The following is a 27,459-nucleotide window of genomic DNA, read 5'->3' on the forward strand; positions in this document are numbered from 1 at the left end:
TAGACAGCTTTTTTAACAGGGGTATATCAGTGCAGGTTATCCATTTTGAATTACAGCATCAGCAACACTCATCTACCTCCCTCCCTTTGCTCTTTCTTTCTCCATTTCCCTACATCCATAGTTCTCTCCTCCTCTCCGTTTTCCTCCTCCCACTTAGACAACTCTATTGGATTTTTAGTCCATTCCAAATGAATTGAGCTGCGGCACTCATGTCGAAACGAGCCCAGTCGATTGCCTAAATGTAACTATGCACAGTTATCGGGACTGCAGCGCAAGCCATTTGCGGGAAGCCTAAACATTATAAACAAATAAAGCAGCCATATTGCCTCCAGGCCGTTGGTTAAGAATGCACTGCAGTGTCTGGTGAATGGGCAGCCAGCGTGAAATCCAATATAGGCCTGTGTGTGGAGGAGGAGGGAGAACGCTCCACTCCAATCTTCATCAGTATAACACTATCCATACTGGTGTGGCCGCTGCCACCAAAATAAAACCAACATTATTTTGACCACTCCTTACCACATCTTACACTACCACCTCTATAACTAATGCTGGTGTTTCTTTTACTACACAGAGAAAAGGGACTGTTCTGCAAGGATACTTTGGCTGCAGGAGATCCTTACAGAGCTGTATTCAATCTCTGCGTCTAATCAGAGCTCTGGTTCTTAAAAATGGCTTCAGCTCTCAGGTGGATCTTAAAAATGTCAATAACTGTTGATTTCAAACATTTCAACCACTCCTACAAAGTTATATTTCATAGCTTTGTTTTGGCCTCATTTTAGTGGCAGCCTAGAGAACATTTTTCATAAACAGGGTTTTCAAAAATGCCAGTGTAGGTGTGGGACAAAAAAGGCAACTTTTCCCACTGTTGCCCTTGTAAAGTATATTATAATGACTATTGAAATCACAGTCGCCAGCTCAAAATTTGATGTCTAGCATTTCTGAAAAACCAAATAACCTTCCAGCATGTCTACTGTAGACGGGTTTTTACATGGGGATAAGCAGGCTATGATCTCCCCTGTCTTCCCCACCAACTCTGTCCTAGACTATGTTTATCTCTTATCACTGTGTCCTAATGGTTTAGTGTGGCACAGGAGCCGTGAGGGATACATCACCAGGGATCCGGGTGCTGCGAGGCATGCTCACCCAGAGGACTCCTCTCTCCTTTCTGATTTCCTGAAAACCAAAACAGTTACCATGGAAACCCCTATGTCACCTGCAGTTATTGTGACATTGACACAGAGCAAGGGCAAGGGCTAAGTGTGATGACTTCACACCATTTGTTGCAAGGTGCCTTTCAATGACCCGCGTACACACATATCTGCAGCCTTGTTGTGTTGCACTTTGGTGTGAATTTGTCTTTGTCTCTATTTGACTGCATGCATGTTTAAGTGTGTGCACAGAGATCTTGATGTATGACCTCAGGGTAGCCTGTCTCATTCGTTCCTCTGTGTGCTGCTCAGAGCTCCAGATATCTCCCAAACTACAATCCCACTGCTGCCACCAATCCTAGATAACCTCTCAAATATCCACGAATCAATGGCATCATTCTGTCTCTTCCTCATCGCTGCAAACAGTATCCATTTTGACAAGTCATTTATTCTTATTTTCAATTTTACAGACTTATTTTTCATAATAGAAGTGAAACAAATCTGCCAATTGGATGTGATAGCTCATTTGTTTCTGCCATGCCAAAGTGGGACATTTCTTGAATTAAAACACAGTCTTAAAGGATCACCAGTCAGAACACATGTTGCATGAAGGATTATGTAATATGTCTTAATATATCTCACCCCATTGGGTAGATTGTTCATGTATTTATTTGCGGTGAATACATTTTTTGGATGACTGAATAGGAAATTAGAGATAATTATTTCTGGATGAATAGTTTTGAAAGTCTTTATGATTAGTTTTGACAATTTCTTCTTTACTTTGAAATGCATTTTCACATACAATGGGGTCGAAAGGGGGAGACCACTTTCACTTGAATAGGAATATTTTTGTGATTTTTGTGTATTTTTATGACTCACTGTGCCTCAAGGTACAGCATGGAAATCTTTGTAAAGCTCCATGCTGATAGCAACGTGTGCCATAACCTAGCCTACTGTGGTGTGCTTTTAATTTAACTCCAGCTGCTGCATTAATCCATTTCTCTCTATTGGATAGCCATTATGGATATGGCTGGTTTATAAAATATTTTTATGAGATGGCTTTGGCTTTTTGTCCAGCTCTACTGCAAAGTGGCCCCTGCGTAAGCCTTGCTGTTGTTCTCCCTTCTCCCCCTCTTACCCCTCATTTCATTTCTTCTGTGTGCCTTCCCAGCCACATCCTCTCTAATGAAGCTAAATCTAGCATGCTAAATGGGACCAGTCAGCTATGTCATTGGTGCTAGAGCAGCCATAGCTGTCCTCTATCGGCCCCTGAAGGCACAAACACCACACCAAGACAATGAGTCGGTGGCATGAGAAGCACTCACAGTACAGCAAGCACAAACAAAGTAGACCCAAGTGGGCAAGCACTTCGCTTTGGTAGCTCTGAAATATCTGTGCCATGCGTGCACCAGAGAGAGAGGTACCCATGTGTGGGTTGGGGAGAACAGATAACGTAACGGAGTCAAAATGGTGTGTGAAAGTGCAGCTGTAGCTGCATTCGAGATCGGTACTGATCAAGAGTAGAGAGACGTGCTCTGCAGGATACCAGCCTGTCAATTGTACCACTCTCAGCTTCAAAGTTCTCAGCTCCAGGATTTCATATAGAATCTAATGGCTTTGGAGTGTGAGTGCACACAGTAACACAAGTGGAAAAGCACCATAATATAGGACCCTACATGACGACCCAAAGAGCACACACACTCATAGGTACACACACACACGCGCACGCTCTCACACACTGTGTGTCAAATCTCCTACTGAAGTCCAATATATCCCTCACAAACCCATGAAAGGTGCTTCATACAACAGCCTCTCACAAAATACAGAAAAAGTGAAGTGAGAGCAGAACAGACATAGAGAGATTAGGAGAGCTATGTATTTGTTAGGTGCTTAAAACACATTCTGGCAGGTAAAAGTGTTTTATCCAGGTTTATTTATGTTATTTTAGATATTAAAACATACAGTAGTAACACTTTTTTGCTTATTAAGTTGTTTGATATTCTACAAATTCACGCATGGATGAATATTATGAATTATGAAGTGTCACATTACCATTTGTTTAGGATTACAGTATAAAAATGTTCTATCACTACTAAGCTTAGCTTCTCTGACAAAAAATGCACTGATGCTGATAACTACCGTACTAGGAAGCAAACCAAACAAGTTGGTTGGTAATATCACATGAGAGGGTATCTATTATATGGAATATGAGCACGCTATAAGGTGTTGGGAAGCTCAGACACACAAGACACACATGTACTGACTTCATTTTGATAACTTTTTTGTGGTAATGAGTTACTTAACATGTTACTTTTAAATGTATGTAATTCATGTTTCGTCATATTTCTTTTCTTTTTTACTTTAAAGGATTAGTCTTTTACTTATTGTCAACAAATCCCACGGAAAGACCAAAACCAAAAATGAAGTGATCCTACTAACAAATATGTGTGTATCCAAAGCCTGATATATCTTATTGCTCTCTATCGTTGTCCAAAAACTATTAAAAAATACATCAGTGAGCCACTGTTGCACTGGGTGACATGTTGCTTCATTACTATTAACATGGACATTGTAGTTCATTTGAGTCATCCATCATGCTGCCAAAACTACTCAAAATCTTCAATTGAAAATAGTCCCTGACAAATCCACAATTAAGCAATCCCATCCCACCTTTTTTTTTAATGTTATTTTTGGTTTTTTTTGTTTTTTAAAAAAATATAACTTTATATGTGTTACCCATTTTTAAAGATTTGCATTTTCAGGAGGAATGAATGGGCATCTGGCTTTTTTATATTCTTTAAAGCACATAACCATAAAAACATAAAGCACTACATCCTGGAGACATCCCCGCTCTTTACAGGTTGCCATGGTTTTTAAATACCTGTGTTAATCATTTTATTAAACAAACTTTTAATTGCTTTGGCTGTGCTATTTTTATGTTTTTCTTAAAAGCACTAATCCCACTCCGGCTTCATGGTTAAATTCCACATTTAAGTTTTGGTTCCGTGATTTGCAAAAAACTGAAAATATAATTGGAGGACATCCTTTGGTATTCAGTCACTTTATATATTGTATGTATTATATATTGTTACCAAAGAATAGTCAGCTTTCATTCTGCTTAATACATCACCGTGAACAATTTTACGTTCCACATCTCTGGAGATTGTTACCCCACGGGCAAAGAGTAAAATGGTGGGAAAACGCATCCTGCTGTAGTTTTACTTTAAGGAATGAATCACTCTAGCTTGTTTATGACCTACATGTATCTACCTGGTTTGAAGTAAGACACCCATATATGGCTGACGATGTGATCTCCTCCCCACTCTTCCCCCCTATTTGACATTTCAGCGTGAGGAAATGACTCTTCTCTGGCATTTATTCCCTGTTCTGGGGTTGCAAAGCCTTATAACGGCTGTCATTTACACTTTTAAATGTGTGTGTTTGCGCTACAATTTTCTGTTTGGTTAAATAATAGCTGACTTTCGTCTAAAGAGACAGAATGGCAGTAAAAACAGCTACAGTGTCTCTCAGTATTTCACCTCTGCATAGAGTTATGGCATGCACATGGAAACAGGCGATGCATGTTGTACAGTAAAAGCCAGCCAAAGCCCTCATTGTGTCACCTCTGTCATAGTGTTAATTAGACAGTGTCACCGTCTGTCCCCAGTGACATTTATTGCACATTTGAATATTTTACCCAGACAGATGGTAAGAATGTCAAGGCGTGACACTGAGTTATTAAGCCCTAGCCCTCTCCCTTGGCGACAGAATGCAGGGCTTGTCAGCACTCGATTGTTTTAATAACTCACTGGCAGTATCGCAGCAAAGTTTTGCCCTGACTCTCTGTGCTGCAGCTAGTTCCTAGGGCATAGGTGAAAAAGCCCACACACTCACACGTGCACACGGTAGCACGCAAACACACATAGCAGCATGGGCACAGTTCTGCTGGATGAGGATGAGGAGGAATTCCCTCAGTGAATAAAAGAACAGGTAGCATGGCTCTGTGACCCCTCTACTGACACCATCAATCTGCAGACTGTCACACTTTTCTGTATTGCACATGACCTTCACCTATATTAACGTTCTTGTCAGATGCATAGCTCAGCATGGATGTACTCCATAAGCTTAGAATATGATACACAGTGTCACACGATGCTCGGATCCTCCTTTCCCCAGTCTCATATACTGTACTGTGGACATTTAACCGACTCATATTGTTGCAAACAAAATGAGGAGGCAAAATACAAAAAGTACAAGGTTCCTTCTTTCAAATGAAACAGTATTGTCTGGAATACACACAATTTGCCTCAGTAAAAGTGTATCCACACGCTAGTGTCTGAATGGCGTTTCACCTCGAGAGAGGCTACCGAGAAGGTGGCCTTGACATTTGTATTGAGGTAAAGAAAAATAGTCAACATTGACTTGAGCTATGCTACAAATTTGTTGAGGTTATCAAACTGCATTTATTCATTGACAATCCTAAAAATGGTGTAAGCTGTTCCTCTGTTTCCTCCAAAGGTAAAAAAAAAAAAAACTAACATGGGGGAATCAGCAGGATTTCAGAGGATCTAGAGTATTTGGACATGTTGTCAGGTGGTAGAGCAGGTTGGCTGCTGATTCCTTGGTTGGTGGTTTGATCCCAGAGCCTGGCTTGCGTCAGGAAGGGTACCTGGTGTAAAAAAAACCCTATGCCAAATCAAATCTGCAAATAGTGATTGATTGTGGCGATCCATAACGAGAGCAGCCGAAAGACGACACACACATTATTTAGACTTGTTGGCATGTTGAATACCCGTAGCACCAAGGGCAGGGAGACCTGCTTAAATTAAGTTCTGCTGGCAGGTGCTAGGTTGGATCCTTGTCAGCTGATGATCAAACAATGGCAGATTGTGTGGCAGAAGTGGTGGCAACGGTCCCTGCAGAAGATTTATACTAAGGTGCACTAGAGAGGTAAATATCAGTAAGGATTCCATATTAAACGGTCTGTTAGACTATAGACACCATTTAGGCCAAAAAATTGGAAGTACTTGCGAAGATGATTAGAAAAAATTCCAAAAATAAACAGACTCACAGTTACACAGTTAATTAAAGATTACAGTGTAAAATTAGCTAAAACAACTGAGCAAACAATCTCAGCTCCAAATTTTGGTGTTGTTCATTTGCCATATTGAGGAGAAAGAAAATGAAATTGTGATTGTGTAAAGAAGAGACAATGAATGGAAGTTTCTAGTACGCCTGTCACAACCATGGCATCTGTCTGAAATGGTCCCATGTTTTGTGGAGAGACAAATATTGATTTGTTGGTGCTTTATTTTCTGTGTATACTGTAACAAGCCTGTAGCCCCCAAAGTGGACTCCTGGCATCTGGTGCTAGTGTGTAAAAATTTTATCCCTCTGTTGTTTTTGCGACGGTGCAAGTCTATAATATAAACCAGGTTTGTTTAGTTATTCTGGTAATATCCTACCCACTGTCGCCTTGTCTCAATCCCACAGCTCATTCTCATCTTGTCCATCATTTCTCCCATGAGATTTTGAGCTATGTGTAATTACCCAGTTTGTTTGCGCCTTGGCTCTAACTGCCTGTCTTGTCACAGCCACCTTGTGTTCACCGGAAGCATGTGTGTGTGTGTTTGTGTGCATGAGGGTTTGCATGCAGCAATCAGGTTTTAGCAAATACGGGTGTGCCAGGCAAGAGCCATGCAAAGTGCTAGTGTGTTTCTCAGCACATGTGTGCGTCACCACAAGCCCACTCTGGCAGACATGGAGAAACAGAGAGAGGGACCTTGTCGTCTCTAATCCCTTTGTTTTGAGTCAGATTAGAGCTTTGCGAGGCGTTTGCGAGGCCTGCAGAATGTGGATTTAAGGATTAGTCTAATAAACAGAGGCTCTGTGGCACTCTGCAGCCCAGTGTGGAGATTACATAGGCACCAAGAGCAAGGAAGAGAGAGGGGTGGTTTGCGCCCCCCCCAACCCACCTCATTTCCATCCCGACAAATGAGAGGATGAGAGCAGAAGAGACGTGGAGGAGAAAATGGGAGGTGGATGAGGTCTGTTCACAGTTGCTGATCAGTGTGGCAACTTTCATCCATCTCATCCCCTGCAGGGACCACAAGTCAGAGTCACATATGCAGACCTTGGGATATGTAGCTTTTATCCCATACTCTTGTATGACCTCAACAATAATTCATAATTATTGCATTCAGGCTGGGCTGGCTGATCACAGGGGATGCTCCCTCATTCATATGTGATACTCAGCAAATATTGCAGAGAATAAGTATTCAGTATTAACTCAGACGCCCAGGAGGAAAACAACTATAAGTCCACTAAAAATGACATCTTCTCTACATTATATCTGAATATTTTCTAACACATTCAATAATACCCTTCTGTTTCAGTACAATTTGAAAATAAACTTGCGGAAATTTGAAACATGATAGAACTATGTTCAAGGTACAGAGAATATATCTTGTTTTATTTTTGTGAGTGACCTTACTGTTGTGTGGCAGTGTACCACTGATTTATGGTGTGCTCATTTGCTAATGAGGAGGTCCAAAATCTGAAATATATAAAATATGTTAGCTGCACGACATCGCTGCATTCACAAGCAGAGTTGTAGGACATTTAAATGTAGAGGAGACATGCTCATCAAACACTGACATTGTGAAAATTCTCATGTGGATTTGATAGCTTTTTACATTTCAGCAGCAATATTATTTTTGTACCCTTATTGCGATGTGCTATTACTGTACGGACTTTGGTGCATCAATATCACATGTCAATGTCAATGACAACAAAAACATGCCAGCGAATACTAGTGAATACCGTACTTAATAACCAAGGGATTTTTTCCTATTTGGCTCAAAGAGGTGTTGGAGGTAATGGGGCGAGGTGTGTGGTAGAGAGAGTGATGAAATGTTTCCTGTCCTGCACGCCCCTCAGCTGTTGGATCACATATCATCTTGGATCCAAAATGGACTGCAGTTTCCAGTTGAACTTGAGCCATGCAAGCAGCCCCAGCCATCCTTTTTGCCTTGTGTGTGTGTGTGTGTGTGTGTGTGTGTGTGTGTGTGTGTGTGTGTGTGTGTGTGTGTGTGTGTGTGTGTGTGTGTGTGTGTGCGTGCGTGCGTGTGTGTGTGTTCATATGTCTTTGCATGTGTGCATGCACTTCCAATGCCACCCGTGATCGAAGACATGATTAATTACTCTTCATGGTCAGGATCCTCTCAGTCAGAGCCCAGTCCAAAGCTCTTACAAGGTTTGTGTGTGTGTGTGTGTGTGTGTGTGTGTGTGTGTGTGTGTGTGTGTGTGTGTGTGTGTGTGTGTGTGTGTGTGTGTGTGTGTGTGTGTGTGTGTGTGTGTTTATGTGTGTGTTGGAGAGAGAATGAGAGAGGTAATTGTGCAGTTATACATGTGAATACGACTTTCTATACACACACATACACAGGAAGTAATGAGACATTATATGTATCATCGGTGTGTAACTGTGTGTATTTATTTGTTGAAAAAGCTATTAATTAGTACACATTATTAAGAATGCTTACATTGATCCAGCATGCACCCTCGGAAAACACTGTGAAAAGAACAAATTAAACATAAGGATTTACACTTAAGGATATGATGTCAAGTATAAGCTGCTCTGAGGGGAAATCTGAACATGTAATTGGATTCTTTGATGAACTGTATGTATAATATTTGAATCTTAACCATATTAGGATTTCAGGAAGGACGCTCTTGCTGAAATCAAGATGCACAGTTGTTTTTTAGTGATCTGTAATTGAGTACAAGTCGATACAAAAAATTTGTTTTTCCTCTTTATTGTCACATCTACTCTTTTGTTTCTCTCAGTCACTTTGTCTTTATCTCTTTGTCTTTGTGAACACCCTGTGTAAACAACTTAATTTGAGCAGCAGCACAAAAACAGCAGAAAATTGAAGCCAAATGCTTTATAGCCACAATTTCATCTTTTGTAATAGCGTAGCCTTGTGTTTTCAATAGGCCGTCTTTTGCTTCAAATTCCTCTCAAATTAAAAAAAAAAAAAAAAAAAAAAAAGGAGAAAAGAAAAAAGACACCAAATGATCAACTTCCTCTCCTGTTGACAAAGAGTGCTGGAGGAGAGGAGGATTTTTTCTGATGGAAAGGCTCCATGCTGTGTTTTATAAGGCTTTTAGCTTCCAGTCTTGTTGGCTGATGTTGCTTTTGGTTTGGTTACAATTTAATTAAATGAGCCAGGTAATGGCTGCTTTACAGACTCTTCTAATCCAGCGATAAGATAAGAATACAGTAAAGAAAATTAATAGAACAAATGAAAAAGCATTTCAGTATTTAATGTTGAAATGAAATACTATGTCTTACAGCATTGCAAAATAGTAGCAGAAGTAGCAGTAGTAGTAAAAATGAATTACAAAAATGAAAAACACATTGTTTGAGCTTGAAATGAGTAAAACAATTTTTAAAATGAGTTACAAAAATGAAAAACATATTTTTTGAGCTTGAAATGAGTAAAACAATTTTTAAAATGAGTTACTGGCCTGACGTGATCGGCTAGAATGACGACATCTCATTCTGTTGAATTTGATGGAACTAAAGCAACACTCAGTTCATTCATGGATGGACATTGGTGTTAAAGAGTGGAAGTTCTTCCCTAATACAGAGACCACACAAGTTTAATTTTTCATTTATCCTTGCTCACACAGCTAAAAAAATGAATTAGTGACAGCTGATATGATGTACCACCGCCAACATTTGTCATTTTAAACAGCAAAAGCGATGCTCAGCAATAGCTAAAAATGAGAACCTGCACCTGAATGTTTTCTGCGCTGCTTTCCCTTAATTATTAGTATTGGTGGTTACCACTGCACCCAATTAATATTTCACGTTTAGGCTATAATTTATACGGGAATATGCAGTGGGGTGCGGCAATGTCTTAAAGTGAAAATCTCGAAAATATCAGTCCTGGTTGATTTGGCGACACCTGTAGTTACTGGTGGTAACAGAAAATGCGGTTTAACACTACAGGTCACAGAATTCTGGGGGCAGCAAAACAAACTATTGTCATTTTAATGTAGAAGTCAGGCAATAATTTACCTTATTCCATCATTCTGTGAACAACTGATCTGATTTTGAGTCAGTGAACAGCAGGAAGCCTCCCACAGTGTGATGGCCCTCAACAGCATCTTTACCAGCACTCATCCAGCACCTCAGTGCTTATTTGTTTGATAAATGAGAGGAGTGGCTGGATGGAATCTTTCAGCCAATTGTCTTTGGTTATCCAGCCAGTGTACTTGTTACCATTACAAATGCAGTGAAATAATATGCGGACCCAAGCCAGGTCGATTTTGATCAACCTGTCTCCAGAGCTGGTAGTCTCTGCACTTTCTGCAGGCAGATCTGAGGCATGATCCAACAAATCACAAAGTACCTGAAGCAGTTTCAAACCATAAATTCACTAATGCACCTACTGTTGAAACTCTTGCTGGCCTTTTAATAGCGTAGCTTGTTGGTTTGAAAATATAGTTTTTTACTTATTCAATGAGAATTCGACACTCATTTAGAGGAAAAGAAGTAGAAAATTAGATACTTATTTTTCATATGTAAGAAACATCCTTGAAGCATGTGATTACAGATAAGATTTACTTGGGTAAAAAAAAACAGTTTGTTAAAATATCTGCATCCGTCTGTCTTCTTTTCATTGGCATTTGGATTTTGTTCCTTCAGAGTTGACCAGGTTGAATTGGGAAACCATCTTGTTTAATGCTCACTAATCCATTGATGTCATTAGCTTCCTATTAACTGGGTATGATTTCTAGTTACAGTGGATTTAAATTGTGCCATTCTCCATATTTTTCTACCCAAGAGAAAAGGCTATTATCGGTACCAAACTTCACCTCTGTAATTTCGAAAATGAATTCTCTACCCTCCCTGTTGTCTTCCAATTACATTTCTCATTCTGCCTGGATTACATGGTCACTTCACGGTCACACACATGTCTCTTTTCTCCTTCATCTAACCACCCTTTCTCGTCTGTCAAGGAAACACAGTTACTCCCAGGCTCTTGCAGGTCTTTACACAGTTTTGCATTCGTGTGTCAGTTTGTCTGGGATGCATGTATCTGCTTGCCTTGTTGGTCTCATGCCTTGAAATCGTGCAACCAGTCGGACTGACAATTAGTCATTATACTTGTGATAAATGAGATAATCTGCCTCAGTGCAATGATCATGGGAGGTTGGGACACTGTCACCGGAGTGATTAACAAGAAAAAGTTAGGCGTGTGTGTATGTGTACGAGGGTTGTGTGCTTCAGCGACCTTAAGAAAAACACTTGCGTGGGTGGAACGTGATTGATATGCGTCCCAGATCTCATGATTGACCCCCTCGGCTTTCTACCCTTTACCCATTTCTCATTCTGTGTCCTTTCTCCTCCCCCTACTTAACTAACATTACACCTGCAAACTGTTTCTGTCCTCGTGTGACTGCTACACACACCTATTATTTGAAGGATTTTGTACTGACTTATTTTCATTTCTATATCTGTAACCACTGACTTGCAAAGTTTGACATCACTTTTCAAGGTATAGTTTTAACATTTTGGGAAATATGCTTATTTGAGCCAGGAGGCAATTAGCCTAGCATAGCATAGAGATTGCAAGCAGGAGGTTTTAGGTTATCTGAAACTTCTCCCCTTATGGGAAATGGTGTTCGTTGAATGTTGCTAAAAACAGAAACATCACATAATTAACTAGACAGGCACTCAGTAGAGCGCATTCCTCTACCAAGGCAAAAAATGCCCTATCTCGCAATGTTAAGGAAATTGATAAAAAATTTCTGCATCTGCCCGTTTAAGCGGATTCGCACCAAATATTGAATGGGTTCTTCCCTGGCCCATGCCCCATGCTTCCGCCAAGCAGAAGGATGGTGCATGTGGAGGAATAGGTGCAAATTGGTTCAGTAGTTTTTGCTTATCCTGCTGACAAATAAACAAACCAACAAAAAAACTACCCAACAAAGAGACACCGGCTGAAAACATAACCCCCTTGGTGGAGGTTACTAAATTACTAAATTTATTAAAAATTAAAAATTAAAAATTTACTATCCTTACCTAGACAGATGGTGGCACCCACACAGCATACTGTTGAGTGAGGTTATCCTACAAGGTTGTTCTCTATCTGTTATTACAAATGTCAGTTTGATTTGAATTACGTTTTCTTACCTAGGGAACTAACTATGGCTCAGCCAGACATTCTGACTTCCCGGGCTTCTTATTGTTACATTGAAGTTGCCTGGCAACCAGCACTACAGGTGGAGGTGCTGCACAGTGGTACTGGGCAGGTGGATGCCTTCCCCGAAAACCACAAACCATAATTTTTCATCTTAATTTATGTAGATATTAAAACAATAAAATGCAACTTCTTAACTTTGTAGGTGCTGGGTAGGCTAGCTGTTTACCCTTGTTCCAGTCTTTAAACTAAGATAGGCTAATCACTCCAGCTGCCTACTTAACATACAGACATGAGATTGGTATAACTCTTCTCATCTAACTCTTGTAAAGGAAGTGAATAAGCGCATTTCCCAAAATTTTGAACCATTACTTCATCATAGTAATATCCCTAATGTCTATCATACGAACTCAGCAGACATACACACCCCCAGCTACAAGCACACACAAAGCCTTGTTTGCCCATTGTTTGCATAATGCCAGTCAGAATGTCCTCTCATTTCCCGAGCCAGTATCCCTCTCTATTTCCTTACCCTCCATTCAAGGTACAAACACATTAAGGTTGAACTCCTAATAGCCTATGTGATGGATGCTGGAGCATAATGAGCTCTTTATGAGACTTAATACCTACTGTTAATCAATGGACATAGCAGGGCACTTTTCAATACTACTTTCTAAGCATTTTAAAATGAGCCTTCATTGAATAGATTGACTCACAATCTGTATCCCGCTCTCTCTTTTTCTCACTCCCAAATGATGCCTGTTCTTTTAGAAATGCACCTGCCCATTCTGATATCAATGAATGCCATCCAGACTGAAGGATTTTTTGATGAAAATGCAATGCCACGCTGTAATGCAGTGGGTGGACCAGACTCTCCTTGGCCTCAAGCAACAGAATCGTGGATGACCTATTTATTAGCACAAATATCCCATACGAGCAGCTGCTGGAAGCATTCCTGTCAATTACTGCTGGTTGTTGTATTGTTGTACTTTGATCTTTAGCTGCTAATGTAATGCATTGCTGAAGGCATCTGCACTAGTATCATTCTGTATTAGCATCATAATCATGTATAATCTGCATCCACAAGTATAAGATTTGAATAGATTAAAAGTGGTCTGGTTGTGATGCAATAGAAATGGACAGATCAGGCTTGAGCACAGTGCAGGTGATGTCTTGATGTGCATGCATGGCGGTGTTACAAGTTGTAATACAGGCTGTGTGAAGTTCCAGTAACACTGTTATCTCAGCACAGGTGCCTCCATACTGTATATGTGCATTCGTGTGTGCTTGTGAAGTTGTCTCTCTGTGTGTGTGTGTGTGTGTGTGTGTGTGTGTGTGTGTGTGTGTGTGTGTGTGTGTGTGTGTGTGTGTGTGTGTGTGTGTTTGATTATCCCTCACAGCCTCTAAGGGAGCGGGATTCATTCTCACTCTGATAATGAGGGAGAGACTAGCAATGCCCTCAAGTCATTTCTCCTCTTCTTCCATCCTTCCTGTTGCATCCGGCTGCTTTTCTTTCTTTCTCACCCTTTACCTTTTTCCAATCTAGATTTTCCGTGTCTCTTTTCCCGTCATTCCATCTGTCTTTTCTCTCAGCTTTCCATCCACTTTTCTTTCTATATTCTCTGCCCCCTCTTGTCGTCATTGTTTTCCTTTTGTGTGCCTGTATTGATGTGTTGCTGACATCAGTTTAGGATGACTGGACTATGTTTGAGTCATTCTTTGTTTTTATGTCATAGATTTAAATGCTGGCTGACCATTTTTCATCAGCCCAGTCGATGGCTGACTATGTGGACCACAGCGCTGGCAGCTCTGTTTTTCCTCACAATAGCCTTACTTATCCTGCATCAATACTCTAATGTGTAGCATATTTGCCTGCTCAAATGTCCATTCTCCAGGTTCCCTCTTACCTAACTTTCCCTGTAGATTCTCTGGGGAGTGCAAAGAAAGAATGAATCACAGCAGTGCATACATTATTCTATACCAACCTTTCACTTTCTTTTCCACTCTCTCCATCTCTCTCCCTCTCTCTATCCCTGTTTTCCAGGTGACTGAAGTGGAGACTGACATTACGGAGGCCCGCTAGCAGGCCCCCTCCACCCCCCCACCCCACCCCACCACCTCCTCCTCCTCCACTTCCATCTCTCCTCTCTGCATCCCTACCCTCCCCACCAGCATGGATCTGAAGGATCGTAGGCACCGCTCCCTGAACAGAGGTCGCTGCTCCAAAGACTCCCAGTACAACCCCTCCTCCCTGGACACAGATGAGTGTCGTGTGCCGACCCAGAAGTCCTACAGCTCCAGCGAGACGCTCAAAGCCTTCGACCATGAGCAGAGGCTGCACTATGGCGGCTGTGTAACTGACCTGGTTCACCACGAGGCGGATGAGTACTCCAGGCAAGGTGTGTTTGTGAAGCTAAATAGCCCATTCAAATACTTCATTACACAGTAGTTGCGGGCTCGATCCATACTGTGCTGGACTGACGACAATACGAAAATCAAGTCAATTTGATGACCTGAAAGGAATAGTTCAACATTTTGGGAAATGTGCTTATTCACTTTCTTGCAGAGAGTTAGATTACAATATTGATACCACTCTCATGTCTTTGTGATAACTTTGTAGCTATAGCTAGTTTGGTTAGCTTAGCACAAAGAACGGAACCTTTTTTAAAGCTTAAAAAAAAAAAACTGCCTACCAAAGGTCATTTATAATCTATACAAAACCAAAGATGTGGTTTTACAGGGTTTTTCTACACTTTTCGTATGGATTAAACAAATGCAAAATGAAGTATTTTTAAGAATTAAAGAGCTGTAGAGGTTTTTGTAAATAAACTTTTTACCTTCTTTTAGCTGGGTTAGCTGTTTCCCTGTTTCCAGTCTTTATGAAAAGCTAACTGGCTGCTGGTGGTAGCTTGATATTTACCTTACAGACATGAAAGTGATATCAATCTTCTCATCTTACTCTCAGCAAAGAAGCAAATAAGCATATTTCCCAAAATGTCAAACTATTATATTATTAGTTAATTTGCATTAAACTTTGTGGACATCATTGACATCATGAGATTCTTTATAGTTCTGTTACATCTTCATAATTGCAGCTAAAAAGCTAAACTAGAAATTCAAGTATGTAGCAATTTCCTGTCAAAATGTTACCAATTGTTTAAGCTCTCAGTGCCCAGCACATATGGTTGAGCCAAGCATAGCCAAATACTTTTAGAGCCCTTCCAGTCCTGTTATTTGATTCTAATATTACTTCAACATCTGGTATCACACATTCAACAGTCACATTGTTGCACATGTAAAAGTTTTCTGGCTGTATACTACTTTTAGCCACTGTGTGTTTTCTTGCGAGGCCTCTGTAGCGAGCTGTTAATGTAATCAGATGGTGTAAATGCTGCACTTTGCAGCAGAAGACCAAAGCAGACCTTTAGCACTGGCAACCCTGTCATAATGAACTTCTGCAGCCCCTGGTGAGCAAGTTAGCAGATAGGTCGATAGGTCATCGCTAAAGGGGTGGGACAGTTCTCATAGGCATGTTTTTAAACTGTGTGTGTGTGTGTGTGTGTGTGTGTGTGTGTGTGTGTGTGTGTGTGTGTGTGTGTGTGTGTGTGTGTGTGTGTGTGTGTGTGTGTGTGTGTACGTGTGTGTGTGTGTGGGTGAGTGAGTGCACATGTGTATATTGCAGAGGGACATGAAACAGGCAGTATTGATCCATGGCTGGTGAAAGGAGTCAAACTCAATAGGATTGATCTGTGCTAAGCTCTGTTTTCTCTGCATGGACACAGACAGGAGAAGAGAGGAGAGCTCAGTGCGCTACAACACAACAACACAGAAGACAGTTGAATAACAATAAAATCCCCCTCAGAAATAAATAAATATATATGTTTGAGAGGCCTTGATAATATTTTCCAAATGGAACATTTTCATTAAAGCTTAAAAAGGTAGACCCACTCTGAAGGTTTCATGTCTGACTGTGCACGGTTTCAAGAAATAAAAATAACTGGATCAATGTGACAGTAGCTTAAAGATGAAAATGTGTAATGGAACCGGGAAAAAATGTTTTTTTAAGAAAAGAATACAATAGAAGAGCATTCATTTTACAACGAAGGGAAAGGTAATGATAAAAAATAGAGGATTGATTGGCAGGATGGATGAAAGACTGGAAGTCAGTGGTGTGTGCTGTTCGGACACACTCCACTGCTGCACTGAGCTGACCCCACACCAGGCAGTAGCTGGTCGATACCACGGTCCTCTCAGCCTATCAGCTCCCTCGAAAGCCCAGAGCCACAGATGCATCGTGGGAAGTGTGGCCACAGGAGACCAACAGTGTTGCAGCACCATATGGACTGTGACACCACGGGAGGAGGAGTAGTGCTGGAAGGAGGGAGAAAGAAAAGGAGTTAGAGTGAGAAAGATGGAGCGAGAGAAGCAGCAGATAAACAGAATTTTCATCATCTTTCAACCAGATATTTTTATAACTAGAACATAAGACTGAGGGACTGAAACAATGTGTTTGTCTTTTGAACAGCTTGTAGATTAGAGGCAAGATTGTACAAGTGAACAGAAACTTTATGTCCTTCACCATTACCTACTAAGATGGGACATAAGAGAGATTGAATCCAGATAACGCCCTTGTTGTTTTACTGAATATTCAACAATAGTTGGAAGGAGAAATTTTATATCTGAAGTGACCTGCGATATTAGTAATTCATGCACTGATGGGGCCACACTAGAAAATATGATTAACATTGATTAAATTATAATGATGTTGTTCTTTTGGTTGGGCGTGCCATCACTGCATCTCTGCTTCTTGCTGAGAAGTTTTGAGGTCATCCGAAGCTATTCTCAGACTGTAATTTTCCTTAAACGGATATGTGTTGCACAGCCCATTTACAGTTCTGTGGTGTGCTGATCCATACTGACTTGCCCTTACAGCCGTCATTATATTCATGTGTGAGACAAAAAGGTGTGAGGAATGCACAGGTGGGATTGGAGCACCCAGCGAGCATGTGCACTTAGACAGGCACATACAATCACACAAATTATTACTGAGTTTCATATTCTTTAGTAGCTTACTCCAAAGATACCCTTGCCTTCTAAAATCACTTATTTAGTGCACATCATTATGCATGAAAGCATCACTGGAATTTCAGTGTTTCCTGAAGCGTGAATTCAGCTTAAAAAGTAACATCATCTCCTTCAAAAACCATATTTGGAGTGTGTTTGGAGTCCCTTTGGGGTGCTGTATATTTATGTTTAGCCACTCGGTTCCTCCCAGACAGGAAATATTTTGTGTGGACCTGCCTCCCAGCCCTTCAAGAAACAGTTTGCTGTTTTAAAAGAAGGTGAGAGGAGCTGATGTTATTGACCTCCATTTAGGCCCACCCCAAGTCCACATGCAGATAATATTTTCCTTCTATAGCCAACATATTTGTCCTGATCCAAACTATTTTGGATTTGTTGGCCAGGTTTATGCTTGCATTTGCTCTTGCATCCAGTTTCAGAAAAAATATAGTAACATCTCTGTCTGGTCTGTGTACTATATATTCTAAATAAAGACCAGTATAGTATCATGATGACTGTGCATCTGCATGAAAGACAGACTACAGAGATTACACCACAAATTTTACTTCTGATGTTATGTACAGTGAGAGAACACTTGATAACTGTGGATTTAAGGTTTTCACATGTCACCCAGATGTCAAAAAATTGCGGGGTGCCCATTGACAGCTGTTGCCCTCAGTTAAGACAGGCAACAGAAAATGGTATAGATGAACGACACAGTTGTACAGGCTGCATCAGGCTGAATGAATGTAATGAAACTTAATGGCAAAACAGTCTGATTATCAGGCCACCAGTGAGAAAGTACTGTTGCATTGTACAGTATATTGTTGAAATTATGGTTTCAAAGAATGTAACTATATGAGGCTGGAGATGTTAACTAAACATGTGCAAGTTTCAGATAAGTTCTTTTTAATTTCAGGGGTTTTTTTTCCAGTGTTTGAACACTAGCTATCCCAAATGGCTCCTTGCAGATTTTATACAAAGCAGGTTCGGTTGCGTTTTCCAACAGACCCCCCGCTTTCATTGGATTTCAACTCCAGTGTTTCCCCATTACACACTTATTATCTACTCTACTTGGATAAGCACAGTCAAATAACACATTCTTTCCTCACCATAACCACTAGCATCCTGGAAATATCATTACAAGTGTTCATTATTTAACACCACAAAGCAACATATTTGAAAACACCAGCGATCCCAATGAGGTAGAAGCCTCATTGACATTTAACCAAAAATATTACAGACACATTTGTTTGCTTTATTTTACACATAAAGTTGGACTAGCTAGTTTCATTTTACTGTCATATTTTTTCAGTGGGTTAACTTGGGCTAAACTGGATACTGAATTGCTAAACACATCATCCCAGGACAGCAATAAAGATATGACAAATGTGTAAACACTAATATGCCACTCTGATCAGTGAACAGAAGCACACTATTCCCTATTCTCCCACTGCATCTTTGTTTGTCTGCTGTCTTTTGTCCTTCAGTCTTTCTGAGCTTTCAACCTATACTGTAGGTCTCCTGATCTCTCTCCCAGCCCTTCTCTGCAGCTCCTATTCAGCACATCCCAGGAGTGTCTCGTCCCTGCAGGTCCACCTCCAGACAGCAGGCATTATCACGGCCACTGCAGTCTTTAGAAGCTTTGGCCTTTCCTTTAAGAGGGATCTAAATGAGCCCCTCTACATTCTCCTCTGCTGCTTTGCCCCCAGGGCTGGAAACCACACAGAGAATCCACCACCCATCTGTCTGCCTTACTGTGTGGACAACACTCAGCATCATCTACTGTCCCTATTCATCCTGTCTTTGTGCGTCTCTCTCTGATGGTCTATCTTTCCATCTCTCACTTTTTTCTTACTTTCTTTTATATCTTCTTTTGGTCTTTTGTCACACCTTTCATGCCTACTTTTTCATCTTTTAAACCCTTGCTGTTCCTGTATTGCTGCTTTAGTGGTCACATCACATGTTTGTTATGTTGAGGCCCTGTCTGTGGCTTTGAGAACAAGCACACCGTGTGTCTGTGTTCGATTTCACCAGGCTATGCCCACTATTTGAGCTCTATAAGCTTGACATCTCATCTTCACAGATGCACTGAAATGTGCACCTATGTTCTGATATAATCAGAAACAGCCCATTCAAACCTTTAAGAGCTGTTGGTATACATACTGTATAATGGTTTATCTCATTCTGCATTTCCTTTTCTCCATCGACTTTGATGTGACAAATGACTTCAGCAGCCAAGGATTGTTTTTTTCCAAAACTGCCAAACTCTGCCATTCACATCATGGCATGACTACCTCCACTGCTTTTATTCAAGACCAAATGGCAAGGACATGAACTACTGGGTGGATGGGTGGAGGTTATATGCTAGAGATGTATCCTCTGTTTCCTCTCTTATTATCTCCATTCTTTGGGGAGAGAAGACTTCCAAGTATCTTCGAGAACAGCAGCAGAAGCAGCAGCAGACTCTCGTCATGTGCCCTCTTCAGCAAGATTCAGCAACTAAGCGTCTAGACAGAGCAGGCTGCCTTCTGACAGTGTCTACAGGATCCTCTCTGACAGGTTGAGAGGAACCTGCATGACAAGGATATAAATGTGATTTATCAAGTCTTTGACGACGTCAAATCACTTCTTAGCAAGAGGGAAGTGTTTATAATACAAATTAACTTTGCAGGCTTGATTCCATCAAAAGAGTAGTCCACTGATTTAGATTTTTGCAATCGTATAATATGGTCAAACTCATGATGGACAATTTAAAAAAAAAAAAATCAAAATCACAGTAAAACTACTCACCAAGACTGGTAGAGTAATCAGTGGTATTCCCCCTTAAGACACACATGTTGGGTACACAGGAAGTACCGGAGCAACATTCTTCCCCACCACTGCAGAGACCCTGTGTCTGATACCTGGCAGTGGTGCCTCTGGCACTCACAGCAAGAGTTGCAACTGGCTGTGTTCACTGGTGGAAAGCCAGTGAAGTTTCTTGTGCTTGTCACTTCACTAGCAACTTCTTCTGCTTGGTCGGGGCTCCTGCCCAGTGGTGGGTTGAATTAGGGGGACAGTGTGTAAATACCACATGCAATACCTACTGCTGAGGCTTATTGCCTGCAGCGGTCATGTGTTACAGAAGTGGCACATGTCTGTCTGCACGTGGCCAACAGTACTGTTGACAGTGACAAGCACTGCAGTGTATGGGGAATTGGTCACTGAAAATTTGATGGTAAACAAGTGCAAAAATCCACAAAAATGAAATAAAAAGAAAATGTGTCAGAATGTGTTTGTATGCTCTTTGTTTGCACACATGCCTGTTTGTGTCCATGCATTTCCTTTGGGCTACAGTCAACCTGGACTGCTGATGATCAAAGAGAGAACAAAGCAGCTGCATGCTATTAAAAATAAATGGCAGCGAGATTAAATACAATCCCTCCCCTCTTCCTCCGATCCCTCTTTATCTTTGTCTTCTCCCTGGCATTCTGCGCCTCTGCCAGCTGCTGACACTCAAAAGCATCCCGTAGCTGCAGCTATAGTGCAGTGGAGTCGCTGAAGAATATCCCGGGGCCGACTCTACTCCAGTCCGCCAATCCTCAGCACACTCCCACTCACCCTATCCCCATATTCGCTCTTCTGTAGACAGGAAACTGCTCATGGAGGGTTTGTATGTGTGGCCCCTACACATGCAAGGAGATCTTTAAAGAGGGGCTTAACTGAAAATAGCATCTGGTTGAGCATTTGGCACTAGCAGACACACACTCAGGCTACTGTACATGTCAAAAGGGCCCAGTTTACAGACTCACATCAGCTCTTTTCCCTTTATACGGATATGTTTGTATAAACTGAGCAAGAAAAATGATTAGCTGTTTTGGTACTAAACAGAATGACTGGCACTAAGTACAGGTCTATCAGAACCTGATGTGCCCCTGGGACTCACTCCATAACATTATCCACACAACTCAGAGTACACCTCAGCTAAGTTTGTAAAATCCTGCCTGCACTATGTAAGTGAAAGTGCTAGCTATTAGCACTGATGTTTGCATTGGTGCATGTGTACAAACACATGCAAACGCTAGCTAACAAATGAGAGAAATAATAAAAAGAGGCTGAAGAAATGCTATTTAGCGCAAATGCTGGCTCTTATTCCACATACACACACAAATATTGGGCAACAAACAAAACAAATAAAAATGTGTTTTAATAAATTCATTAATTTAATCAATTTAAAAACAATCTATCTATTAATTGACAGAGTCCAGGAAATGCATGCTAACATCATCTGGCAGTTTTCGTAGAATAAAAATCATATCTCAGACAAAGTTGTGTGGGTTTTGTGAGATTTTAGTTAATCTATGTTTACTATGTAATGACCCTCTTTGACTCTGCTTTGGCAGCTTTTGATAAATGAGGCAGATTGTAAATGTCACAGTTATCAAGTGTTCTTTTTTCTTTCTCAGCCGAGCCACTTGCTTCCTAAGCTGTAATTAAACATGTTCTCCAGTCACAGAGTTTAAACGTGTGTGTATGTTTGTGTTCGCATGAATGCCATTTTTCCTATAAACATCTAGGTCTGTCCTTACTTTAGTGACAAAATTGATACCAACGCAAAGTGTTTGCTTTCCAGCTGATGTTGCAAATGAACTTGCACTACAGGATTGCCATGCAGATGAGGATAAGTTACGAATGATCCTATAGATTGAGGTAAAAGTTTTTCAGAAATGATAGACATGAGAAGATGGGAGAATTACATATACAGTATGTAAGTGATAATAGTTGATGTGTTAGTAATACACAGAAATAACAGATAGGCAAAGTCAAAAGATACCACAACACAGAGCTTTTTTTCGGTCATTATTTCCTATATCAAGACAACTTGGAGTTTATCATAATGCTTATACCCTGCACCATTTTGACCTTAGCAGGCAATAAATTAATCTGTGATACAGTCACATATTGTTCCCTACACAAGCACAATGTTGCATTTTTAGAGATATTTTCATGATCTCACCAATGTTTTTGTCTTCCCATTAAATGTTTGCCCACAGAGAAATCAAGGTTTAAATCCTACATTTGCACAGACTGCAGTCTTCCTTCTGGCTGTGCCAGCTGTGGCAGGCTGGTCGGTGGCCGCAGCAGTCTATGGAAATATAAGACTTAAATAGCGCTTACTTTGTCAATCAGGAGGTCCCAGAACACAGAGAGGGTGCTGTTCCGGCAGGTCAGGGGAGAGAAAATGTCTGAACGCCTCTGTTAGTCATGTCCTCTTGCAGGTGCCACTGTGCCAGCATCATTGCTACTAGCAATTCTTTTTGCTACCTGCTGTGCTGCTGCTAGGGTCTGACTGACCTACTGATTTGAAGAAATTCAGCAAATTGATTGCCTTTTTGACATTTTAACACTTTCATCCATGTTGCTGAGGTTCAAATCCCAGTAACATTTGCTCAGATGACGTGCACAAAACTCCACACACTGCATTCAAAATAGGAAAACAAGTGATTTACGAGTAACTTCAATGGGAAATAAAAGAATGACAGAACAGAATATTATACAAAATTTATTTACAGATTTTGATTTTAGTGACAAAGGAGGTACCAAATCCAATCAAATAGGTGCTGGTCCAAATCTTGGAGGCCCCGGTTCCTGTTCCAAAAGGATCCGAAGAAAATTAAGCCCTGGACTTAAACTTCAGTTTTGCCTTGTGCAAACCTTTTGCCATTCATGGCAAACACTCGAAATCTGCATCCCACTGCTGAATCATCCCCGCTATGGTTTACGTAGGGAATGCTTTGAGACCAAATCATGGAGTTCTGAGGTTAAAAATGTGGTCTTACTGTATATCATGACTACTTACTACTGGCTTCATCCATTTTTATAAATTACAACTTGCATGAAGAAGATTTGCTGTTACCATGGTTATCTGGAGTCCAATGTACTTTGCAGATTGAGTTAGATTAGTGGTTAAACTCTGATGTATCCTGTACAACCTGCCAGCCTCTAATGTTTATGTAGCATAGCATGGCATTTTAAAAAATATTTTAAAAGACTATAATTAACATTTTTATAATATCAATGTATCAAATGAAATTGTGTAAACAATGTGATCAGTCATAATAATGAATATGCAGCTTTGCACAGCCGTTTTAGTGAGTTTCCGCTCATTGTTTAGCTGTCCAGCCCACTTTTGGTTCACTCGCACTGCTCTCATGGCTTCATTTTGGGCCGCAGCAGGCAGCTGTTTTCAGCAAAAAAGCTCTAAAAAGCCACTGCTCACTACCTGTTCATCTCCAAACAGCATCCAGACAGAGTCAATGACAAGCTGATGAACATAGTAATTTAGTAACACATACTTCAGCAGCTAGAGAACCAAATATTTTCCTCTATAGCTGGTAGAGACCAAACAGAGCTAAAAAAGGGGGGAATATTGGATTTGCATCCATCAGGTGTACACAAGCACAGTTGAATGTTGTTCTGTAACAGCTGGATGTGTAAGTAAGCAAATGTTTGCTAAGAACGTCTCCATATCAAGTTTTTGTTAGTAGAAAAATGAGATGATCTCAGTGAAAATCACTGCATTCTACATGTTGATTTAGGCCCAAGTATTTTGTTGTCCCCATGTCAGATCCATTGGCGGGGAGTCATAGGAGTGTGTATATGCGATACTTACAAAAAGAAGGACATGGAGGCATGTGTGAGGATTTGTATACCTTCCCCCTTGTACTTATGTACTGTGCATAAGTAGAGAATTCACAGGGAATCCTAGTATAAAACTCTCATATCTCATTTCCTTTGGTATTTAAAAACGTACAGGAACTTGTTATTCGGTAGTTTCAAAGTTGACTCATTACTTACCAAAAATATTACGCATATTCTTGTATGCAATATATCAGTATTCCCAAATAAATACTGCAATCGATGCCTATATATCTGTACAGTGCACACTCCCTATTGATCTTCCCTCTCTATACACTGCATGGTCATTTTAGTCAAATGGTAATAGCATAGTGTCTGCATTTATTCATAGGTTTGGTTTTAGATGTTCTCTACCTGTCAGCAGTGAACATGTATAGCCCCCATCCCACCTCCTTGTCCTGATCTCCAGGCAAATTATGAATCTCATTAGTCACAGTAACTTTTCAGCATTCTTTAAAAGCCTTTAACTTTAATATTGATTTTTCAGTGGATGTAAGTGGAGCATTCCAATGTTATAAGCAACGGTCAGGCATGTCTCTTTGGCCTCAATTACTGGATGAGAGGTGTTTCATAGCTTAGTGCTACTCCTCTTGCTGACAAGACCTCCTCCAGTGTGCATGGTGTTGTGTCATGTCCTGTCATGTCCTGTCCAACCCAGATTGCTGTCCTATGGGCAGGAGTAGAACTAGACCCGGGATGGATGACATTTGTCACACCTATTTTGGTGTCCTCATTAGGAGGTGCAAGGGCCCCTGTTGCTCAGGTGGGAGCCAAAAGAACGGATGTCATCTGGGAGGTGTGGGAAGTGTCTGACCATGACACTCCTATTTGGGCATATTTGTTAGGTTGTCGCTGCGCCGCTAATGGTGCCGTTAATGACGTGCCAAATGCTATGGGATATGTATGTGTATATGTATGTGTGAAATGGGTTTTTTTAATAATCAACACCAAGCTCTATGAGGTTTACTGTCAGTGTGCTCAGTCATCCTGTCATGACGAGTCAGTTGCGCAGGAAAGGTAATGTTGTAACATATCTCAGCTACTGCCACTCACCCACTATAGGGAGCCAACAAAAGTTTTATAAAAAAGGTGAATAGCAAATGGAAATCCTGCCGTTTAATGAAACAGTAATATTTACATCCACGTTTTAGGTGAGATCAAACAATTATGTCAGTTTCATTCTTTCAAATGGCAAAGTGTAAATAGATCTTTTCATTTCAAACATATCAAACTAACCTTACTCTGATTCTGGATGTGCCTGTTAAGATGAATGCCAGTGTTTGAAGTGAGAGAATGTGTGAAAATGCTTTATTTACTTATTAGAGCAAAATGCACATGTTTAGTTTCCAGATGTCAAGATAACGTATTTTAATCTTGACAGAATCATCTGCTAGAAACCACTTTGTTTTTTAATCCTGCTAAATAAGAATCAAAGAATAATCTCCTTTTTAAGGGATGACGCATTTTATCTGATGGCCATGAGGGTGATGACAGTGATAAGATATTTAGCCAAAGAGAAAATAAAGACTTCAATAGTAATACCCTAAAACCCTTTAATACTCTAAACAATGAGTTACAGGTCGGCTAGACAGCAGATCTGGGTGTCAAAAAAATTTTACTTTCTGAGTAGTGTTTTTATTTTCAGAGTAGCTAAAAGGGCCAATCAATTTTTGACCAAATAAATTACAGGTATTGTATATTATCAAGGACATTGATATTAAGAATTCTGCAAAATCCCAAAGTATATTCAGTGACAACCTTTAAATGTCAATTTTTTTAAAGTTTTTAAAATACTTCATTTTTACAGTATCTGCGTATGACAACTGTATTGTGGATTAGGTTAGTGTAATATTATGGTTATAGCAAATAAACTATAGTTGCATTAATTGATATTTTTGGAGGGAGCAGAACAAGCTGTAAACACAACACTGACATATTAACACCTTATTAAGTTTTTATGACAAACACGTTAGCAGACAGCTGCAGATTTAAACATTCAGCAGACGCAGAACAATGTTAGCATGCCTATGTAGTCATGTTTCACCTTCAAGGCCCACCCTCAAGCTTGTTCACCGGCTAGCCACAAACATTTCCTGTCTTTTGTTTGGTGCCGGGCATGTAGCACAAACTTGGTTTATTGGAGCTTTTTCGCTACAAAAAGCTACCTGCTGCCTCAGGAAATGATGCTAATGAGAGCGCCAATACTGAATCAAAATAGTAAAGGTGAGGGTGGTAAAACCAAAAAAATAAGCAGGAAGACACCAAAACGCTCCATAGAGCTAAGGAGAACTGGGTGATAATCACTACAAGTGGCCTTTTTGATCCCTTGTTAATATAAAAATATTGAATAGTGCAGCTTTAAGGTCGTATATTAATTGTCACTTGACATGATCTCCGGGCTCCTACATCATGAAGTGTAGAATCGTCCAGTATGCACTTAGGGATGCTGGGCCGGTATAACTGAAAAGTGTGAATATTAAATCATTGAAAATAAATGAATCATCATACCAAAGACGTCGATCACATCATCAACATCTTTAGATTTTTTTTCATTAGCATCCTCACTTCGGATGCGTGTACGTATGCACCTTTGCGACATTCGCATCTTTTTATACACTACTTCCCCCTCATCACCACGGAAACCCTGTTTTGTGAAGACGTTTGTTACTATTCTCAACTGCTGCACTGTGTGTGCGTTTGTGCGCGTGTCTCCACGTGTGTTAGAGTAATAATAGTCTGTGTGTGATAAGAGGGGCTGAACAGCAATCCCACCAACTCCTCTCTCACTCTCTCACACTCACCTTGAACCTTAACCTTTGTACAAGTTTTCAAGTCAAAGCCAAACTACTCTCTGCTCGGGTGCATTCATTAGACCCACTATGTTGGCATATACATCAGGTATACACAGTACAGTGCTCAGTTTGGCTCTCTCTCTCTCCCTCTGCAGAAACTCTTTACCATGACCAGGAGTTTCATCATTCTTCACTACCTCATCCATGATCCCGTTTTTTGTCATCAGCTTGACTCACTCTCTATTTCACTCCTGATTTTTTTTCCCATATGAACTTAAGAGCAAGTACATTTTTCTCCTCTTCACACAGCATAGCACAGCAGCAGTCTGTGTGAACCAAACTGTAGATCATTATTCACTGCTCTGACACAAAATGAATTTGATGACCATGTCTTTCAAAATTCATGAATTCATGAATTTTCTCACTCAAACTCGGCAGTTGTCTCTGGACTGTATCTAAAGCCCATTTTGCCTATGTTTACATACTCATTTTCTTTTTATAATTTCATTACTATCTATACAAAGAGGGGAACACTTTGGAAGAGGTGATTTACATAAACATGAG

General features: G+C 40.5%; 1 protein-coding gene across 2 annotated transcripts in view; it reads left to right on the top strand.

The window, feature by feature from the left end:
* The first annotated feature begins 14,534 nt into the window (after positions 1 to 14,534).
* The window catches only part of tenm2 (teneurin transmembrane protein 2), a 154,793-nt gene continuing 141,868 nt past the window's right edge, over positions 14,535 to 27,459 (top strand). For both annotated transcript variants that reach the window (XM_040120615.1, XM_040120614.1), the window contains exon 1: positions 14,535 to 14,760. In XM_040120615.1, the coding sequence (XP_039976549.1) occupies positions 14,535 to 14,760 (226 nt within the window). The remainder of the gene's footprint in view (positions 14,761 to 27,459) is intronic.

This window comes from Xiphias gladius, chromosome 23 (genome assembly GCF_016859285.1).
Source record: "Xiphias gladius isolate SHS-SW01 ecotype Sanya breed wild chromosome 23, ASM1685928v1, whole genome shotgun sequence".
NCBI classification, from domain to species: Eukaryota; Metazoa; Chordata; class Actinopteri; order Istiophoriformes; family Xiphiidae; genus Xiphias; species Xiphias gladius.